The following is a 7,884-nucleotide window of genomic DNA, read 5'->3' on the forward strand; positions in this document are numbered from 1 at the left end:
TGCTGAGGATGATGGATCAATATAGCTGAACCAGGCTCCTTGAGCCTGTCTGCACTGCATTCCCTTTTCCTAGGCCAGGAAGGACAACAGTATCAGGCACTGTTAAGAAAGAGTTCCGTTTCAGTGAAATATCTAGTTTTACATATCTTAATTGATTTGCCAACTATACGGTATTTCTGGGGTTGAACTGTTGGTTTTCTTTTATATATATATAATTTATATAATTTAATTTTATATATAATATATATAATTAAAACAGTTTCTATAAAACCAGGTGATACAATGATAGATGCACTGGATTTATGAAACAAACACCTAACAATGTTTTTTGTTTCATTAAGATAGTAGTATTCAAATTTTCTCCTGCCTTAGAAAGCAAACTAGAGGTTTTACTTGCAAAAGCAATGTGTATTACCAGAACTTCAGTGTACGTTAGCTTTAGTGAAATACCTATGCGACCAACATTGAGAAGCTGTTCAATTGTTTTGACTGGTTTAGATTTTCTTAATGAATCATGTAAAAAGTAATGTGGGGAAAGTTTGAATACTGTGAGACAACCTTGAATTACTCAGTCTGCAGGTTAAATTGCAAACTTTGCAAAGAGTGAAACACTCTGTTCATGAGAAATAACTGTGAAATAACGGTGAAAACCGTTTCTTACCAAAAGAGGAAAACCACTCCGAGTGCAGTAATACCTGACAAGTGTAACTGTTCAATTCAGGTTGTTTAAAGTAGCCCGTGAACAGGATCACCACTATCTGTACCCTGCTTATGACATTCATCATTTACTATTGTGGCCACACCTTCTTATCTGCCAATGCATAAAAATGCATGTATATATGGGAAATATAAAAAGGTAAGGCCATCAGGAGCCTAAAAGTCTTTACCCTTCCCAACTGGATGTAATCCAACCCTGAAGTCCCTCCTTATTCTGTAAGTACTGTAATACATGCATTACTTCACAGGAAGCTCAGTACATGTTTAAGACTTTGCTGAATTGTGTCCTAAAAGATGAAGGCCTGCCACAGAATGACTTATAACTCATTACATGGTACAGATACGAATGCCATACTGTACTGTGTATCTTCTGCAAAAGGTTTGTCTTGATAATGTTTATTAGTGCTTTGATGTCAACTGTAAATCACACAAGCTCTGTAGAGAGGGCATAAAACCTTATCAGCAATTACTGTTAACTAAAGTCATGCCTCTGAGCTACTCCTCAGCTTTCATCACAAGGTGTAAAGAGAATTCCCAGCAGAAAGCAGTTCTGCACCTCTTTATCCTGAAGCATCATTTCTTGGTGATGTCAGTTCTGCTGGCTGGCCCTTTGCATGCTCTGTATGTTTGGACAATGTATAACCTTTAAATGCAGCCACATGAATGGAAATTGCGTATTTTGTATTTATGTAGGACAAAAAGGTGAAGAAGGGTCATGTGGCCTGCCAGGTCAAGATGGCTTACCTGGGGTACCTGGACCACCAGGTGACCAAGGACATATAGGACAGCAAGGATATGCTGGGCCACGAGGTAAGAATGGAATATGACTTTTGGGGGAGAGATGTGTGAGATGATGTGGAGACTAAGTTTTCTCTCTATTCCCCCGGTTCGTACATGAATATATCCACCACTAGCCTGAGATATCATGACCCTTCTTTCCGCTTCTCAGTTCAAGCACCGATAGTGACATCTGTGAATGATTTCATAACACATATAAAGACTTATTGGAAGAGAATTTATCTCAACATCCATTATTAACCAGAAAGGCAATTAACCACACATGCTTACACACCATATATCAATAGGTATTCATTGGAGTCATGGCTAATGGTGGAACTGTCTGTGAGTAATTAAAATTGTATTTTAACTGTGACTGCTGTTTAATAAATGAATGGTTTAATACATATGTGAAGAAAGGGCATTGACTGCTACTGCAGGGATTTAAATTCTGTCCAAACAATTCATCCTGGTAAGTCTGGGAAATCATTACCCACCTCAGTTCATTTCTTAGCACAGGACAGAAGCACAATAGAAAGGGTTACTGTCAAGCCACCAGTGGCGATCTTGGTCATGTCTCTTCCATAAGGAGGATAACAGCAGTCTACTGGTGTCTTTATTGCCCATGACAACCTATGAAGTTGTATTATCTTCTGTGACGAACCCCTTACTGAATACTTAAATACAGCAAAAATTCACACCAGTTATGTGTTCATACAAATAAATTTCCTCTACCCTTTCTCCTATGTATAAGGTCCACCTGGCCAGACTGGTATCCCAGGACCACCAGGCCCCCATATTAGATCTGCAAGTGGATTCTTGCTTGTCCTTCACAGTCAGTCAGACAGAGAACCACTCTGTCCGCAAGGGATGCCAAAATTATGGACTGGCTATAGTCTGCTGTACCTGGAAGGGCAAGAGAAAGCTCATAATCAAGATCTTGGTATGTATTGTAGTACATAATTGCTCTCTGGTTAAGATCGAACATGGAGTGATCTACGCAGTGAAGGGCAAGTCAAATGGAGTACACTATAGAATCATCAATTACTTATTTTCTACAGAGTTAAAACTAATTTACACTGATTACAAAGAACTTGGTTATGCTGCCCTCTTACGTGACCCATTTAAATGGGTTTCTGCTGTTATGCAGCTGAATAAAAAAATTATAATATTTCTACCTTTAAGTAATTTGGATTAAAATTACTGAGAAATAAGTAGTTTATTTCACTTGTCCTGCCTAGTCATTTTGGGCTGTCTTTAAACTCAATGGAGAGATCTTCCTAGATCAGGAATCACATTTGACCACTCTGAAATAATTCCCTGGAGGATCTGCTCCTTTTTACTTTAGAGACAGCTTGAGAAAAAGAGCTGGTTAAGTTAGGTGGTTACAACTGGATAGTATAAATATGCTTTACAAACAAAATTATAAAGCATGTGTACAGCAGAACTGTGTGCTTTTAAAAGTCAAAAGCTAATGTTTTTTATAAAAGAGCCAAATTTCTCCCAAAGACAGCTCCTTTTGGTGACTCGGGTCATCTCTGTGTCTTCTACAATTCTGACTAAAACAAGCTGTCTAAGTAAGCTGCCTGACTTGCAGCCTGAGAAATGGATTGGCATCAACTTGCACAAAAGAAACACCCTACATTCTTGTTGCCTTGCTATACAGGAGGCAGAGATCTCTCCTAGGAGGAAAGGCCAAGGACCTAATACGCTGGACAAAAAAAAAAAAAAAAAAGAAAGGTGTTTAAAGGAGCAATAAAAAGAGATATTTTTAGCACAGCAGCGTTGTTCTGAAATGTTTTCACTTCTGTGTGTCTGGCATTCCCCAAGAGAGCCAGCTGGTAACAGAACAGCTTATAACAGCATTCTGTTACCAGCTGGCTCTCCTGCCAGTGAAAATAAGATACAAAGAAAATAAGGTCCTTGTTTTCTGTGACCTGTATGTTCTTTTGCAGGCATTTTCCTTACCTAGGCTACTTCAGATCCTTTATTAGTACTGGAATTGAATATTTTCAGTGATAAACAAAACTGGCTTCTGTATACAGATGTCACAGGGCATTAAGGTTTAGGGGCATTACAGAAATCATATATCACACATAAAGTTCAAGGCAGAACATATATGCAATGCTTACTATTGTTAACTAAATAGGTCATTGTGAAGCTGTTCTAAATTCAGTTCTGGAAGAACTTCACCTCTGAAGTATGCACCAGTCACTTCTTAATTCCCACTGTTGTCTGCCTGATGAGCATTTTGCAGGATTGGCTCTGCAAAATCCCTCAATCCTTTTATTGCACTTTGAGAGCCTCTGAAACCTTTCTGGAAGGCAGTAGAACAGCTGCCAAGATTTCTGCTTAGTGCACCGGTACCAGCAGCTTGTCATTCTGTACAAACTTTTTCTATTTATCAGCACTGGCGTTTGGTTTCTCACTGCCCCTGATGAGTCTGTAAATAGCCACTATCCTCTTAAACCAGCTGCCACCTCTTGCCTCGTCTGATTTTCAGCATTAGCACAGCTAAGGAATTTGCTATCATAACAGTTTCCCATGCTGACAAACTACATCATGTTTAAATACTGGCTTGTGACAAATATTATTTGTCAAAGGAAGATACTTAATGGTAAAAAAAAGCTTGTTTTCACTGTAACTGGCCATTTTGGTAAAGGGCTGGGGAAGTTTAAGATCTGTGAATTACATAACTCCAGTTAAGGTAGAGAGTTTTGCAGCAACATTGGCCAGGATGCTGTTCTCAACTTTCCTAGAAAGAAGGGGAATAATTTTCATCATTTGTTATTTTTTTCAGGTCTGGCAGGATCTTGTCTCCCTGTGTTTAATACCATGCCATTTGCTTACTGTAATATCAACCAAGTTTGTTACTATGCCAGTCGAAACGATAAGTCTTACTGGTTGTCGAGTGCTGCTCCTCTACCAATGACACCACTCTCTGAAGAAGAAATACAGCCATATATAAGCAGATGTGCTGTATGTGAGGCCCCAGCTCAAGCAGTAGCAGTTCACAGCCAAGATCAGTCAATTCCTCCCTGCCCAGTGAACTGGAGGAGTCTTTGGATAGGATATTCCTTTTTGATGGTAAGAGCTTGGGCACATGATCACATATATAAGTATCTTTCATATGTCTTTTGTGTTCTAAAGATTCAAAGATTTTCAGGTCTGAAAAATAAACTATCCAATGTCTAGCAAACATTAAAAAGGAAAATTCATAAAAAGAAACAAGATGAGGGTTAGTTCCAAATTGCAGAACCTGGCTATAGCTATATATACTGAAGTCATAGCCTTAAACTACACATTTCTTAACATCACAAAGATTTTGCTTGCTTGTCTTTAATAAATAACAGGCTTTTCATGTGCTAAGACACACTTTTCAGAATTAGAGGTCCAGGTCTTTTTAATGCCATTTTCTAGTCACATTTGCAATAGTTCAGATAACAGCATCATTTAGAACCGACCGGGATTACTTTTCTTTAGTTTGATAAGTACCAGAAAATATAAATGAGCTAGCTCTAGACTTATGATATTCACTCATTACAGAACAAATTAAGACTTTTTTCCAGCAAAGGAAGCTTACTCCAAGTTAAGATCACGGAAAACAGTGCAGTTAAAAGCAAATAAAGTCAGGAAAAAAAAGATCAACATAATTTACCTATTTTTCATGCACAGTTATCAAGTTCTTCCATTGTTCTTCCCAGCACACTGGATCTGGTGATCAGGGTGGTGGACAGTCCCTTATGTCACCTGGAAGTTGCCTAGAAGACTTCAGATCAGCACCATTCATTGAATGCCAGGGTCAGCGGGGAACATGCCAATTTTTTGCTAACGAATACAGTTTCTGGTTAACAACTGTGGTACCTGAATTGCAGTTTGCATCAGCTCCCCTATCAGGAACTCTTAAAGAAGGACAAGAGCAGAGGAAAAAAATCAGTAGATGCCAAGTATGCCTGAAGCATGGCTAACAAGCAAAACAAACCCAATTAAAATTAATTGAAAAGAAATAGTAGCACAGTGATAAAACAGGTGAACTTATCTGTATGATGAATAGAAGAAGTGTTAGGTCAGTTGTCTGAACTTGAAGCCACTACATTTTGTTCATTTTTTGCTTCTTTTTTTTTGGTAATACACCACCAAAAAAGGAACCATCACCTATAAGATACTTATGGAACCATAGCTCTGGAGATGCTTTTTATTTTATAAAGCATTGATTGTGAAAATGTTTATAAGCCAAAGCACTAATCACCATTTGAAAAAAAATAAAATGTTTATGCCTCCTTCATTCAGCTATAAACCCAGAACTGTTAAATGTGTATTTGAATCATGGTGAAACTACTGAAAACACAGATAAATGGAGAATTCATTATGTGCAGAAGGGCCACAAATGCTCCTTTTACCACTTAAATGAGCTGCATTTTAATAGAATGGAATAAAACCTTTCCCAGCACTTTCCAGTTTGTGTTCACTAAGAGAGGTGCCCCAGCAAAAGGATTTTCAAGGAAACTAAGATCCACATCCAAGAGCCCTAATTCAAAGCAAACTCCTTCTGAAGCCATCACAACTACAACAGGCTGATCAGCCAATTTATAGTTGGATACACAAACTCAAAGAGCAGGAAAGACAGACATTCCAGTCTCAGGCAGGGGAAAATAAAACAGTGAGAGGTAAGTCCATTCAAGTGTAAATACATTCAGATGGTGCTACTTCCTCTGACAGGTTGAAGACAAGATGGAATAAGGAGTAAGACAAGTAAAACAAGATAGATTTTTGAATTGGATGTGTGTTCACTTAACTTGAACAACTACACATCTTAAAGGCATCTGAGAGAGTTAACAACAAAAAGACCCAGTAATTTAAATAACACATTTCATGGCATTTTACCATCTTGCTCTTTTATTTAAAAATATCATGCAAACCAGTCATGTTTTCCTATTATTTTGATGCAGAATTTTTGCACCTGTGCCAGTTCCATTTTACTTGGTTCTGTAAGTACATATTACATAGGAGATATATATTTTTAAGCCACCAAAGACAGGTTAAATATTGAATAGGCATGTAAATTCCCGTTTTATGCTTAGCTCACTCTGTAAGGCATTTGTCCAAAATACTGTACTAATTCAAAATGAAATTGCAGATAAATTGCCTAATACAACCAGACCAAAGTATAAAGCAGCATACGCTTTCATTCTGCAATTGTTTGTCCAGTGACTAAAAGCAGAAAAACAATTGGTAAATTATTCATAGGGAGCCTAATTATTAAATTAGGTGTGAAAAGGAATACCTGAAACTATTCATGAATAAAAACACTCCTAAAGGCAATGGCCTTATGCTAGTGCTTATAGTCCAAAATACCCTTACTATTGTGTTCAAGAGCTTCGGCTCTTGCATAGGCCCAGTAAAGAAGTGAGTTTGATCTTAACCAGCAGGCAGAATATTAATAGCAGCACAGAAAATTATGGTGGTGCACTTGAAGGTCATTTGAATTAGAGCCATTTGGGGTGAAGTGCTCTGGAATTAAATTCAGAACCTGTGATTTGCAATGTGGAGACTTGCTCACCCCTCACCCTAGCGAACCGAGGCATCTGCATGGCCAGGAAGCAGGGAAGATGCCTGGCTGACTCATGGCAAATCCTCAGGGCAGGGGTCAGAATCTTCTCTCTCCTTAAAATCCCTCCACATCAGGACTTCGGGAAGATACCTAGTGGAGGAAAAATACTGCATAGCCTGGGTCCTGGCCTGCTGCTAAGAAATGTGGCAATTTTAGCTTCACTTTCTGTTCTTCCTAAGACAAGAGATGCACAGGCCCAATACCAAAAACATCTTTTGAAAATTCAATCTTTTGGTGTATACAGAGCATGTGATACTAAAAGCAAAACTGACAACAGGTATCACTCAGTTTAGCACAATGGTGCTGCATTACAGAAATGGTATTTTTAAAGTGTACTTTAAACTCATTTGTGTACAGTAGCATTTCTGGATTGGAAGTCCATGATTCACATGTTAAAACCATCTGTCAGCATGAGATAACAGAGAAGATGGTTAAACTCCAAACAGATAAAGTGTTTAGCTGGGCTTGTGAGCAGAACCAAGCTTGCAACTTCCTACAATAAAAGTGCACCTGCCATGGGCCAGACCTGCTGCTCCCCCTGGTTGTCATGTGCCTTCGTATCAGCAACATCACGTTGCTGGTTGCTGCTGATCTGCTGTGAAGCACTGGCTCTGGTTGGCAGCCAGGCACCTACCCAGCTGCTTCTTCCACCCTGAGCAGGACAGGAGAGGAAACAGGAGGAAAAGAAGCAAGAAAACTCATGGGTCAAAAGACAGGGAAATCACCAAGTGCTGGCGTGGGCTAAAGAGACTCAACTCAGGGTTTTTCATTTATTGCCA

General features: G+C 38.8%; 1 protein-coding gene across 1 annotated transcript in view; it reads left to right on the top strand.

Annotated features, from left to right (window-relative positions):
* Window positions 1-5,462, top strand: part of COL4A4 (collagen type IV alpha 4 chain) — a gene marked incomplete at both ends in the record, with an annotated part of 67,380 nt that extends 61,918 nt beyond the window's left edge. Inside the window, 4 exons of the mRNA XM_080623485.1 lie at window positions 1,411-1,527; window positions 2,249-2,437; window positions 4,295-4,581; window positions 5,199-5,462. Coding sequence (XP_080479611.1) covers window positions 1,411-1,527; window positions 2,249-2,437; window positions 4,295-4,581; window positions 5,199-5,462 — 857 coding nt within the window. The remainder of the gene's footprint in view (window positions 1-1,410; window positions 1,528-2,248; window positions 2,438-4,294; window positions 4,582-5,198) is intronic.
* Between the last annotated feature and the right edge of the window lie 2,422 nt (window positions 5,463-7,884).

Source organism: Psittacula echo (genome assembly GCF_963264785.1).
Source record: "Psittacula echo genome assembly, chromosome: 7".
In the NCBI taxonomy this organism is placed as follows: Eukaryota; Metazoa; Chordata; class Aves; order Psittaciformes; family Psittacidae; genus Psittacula; species Psittacula echo.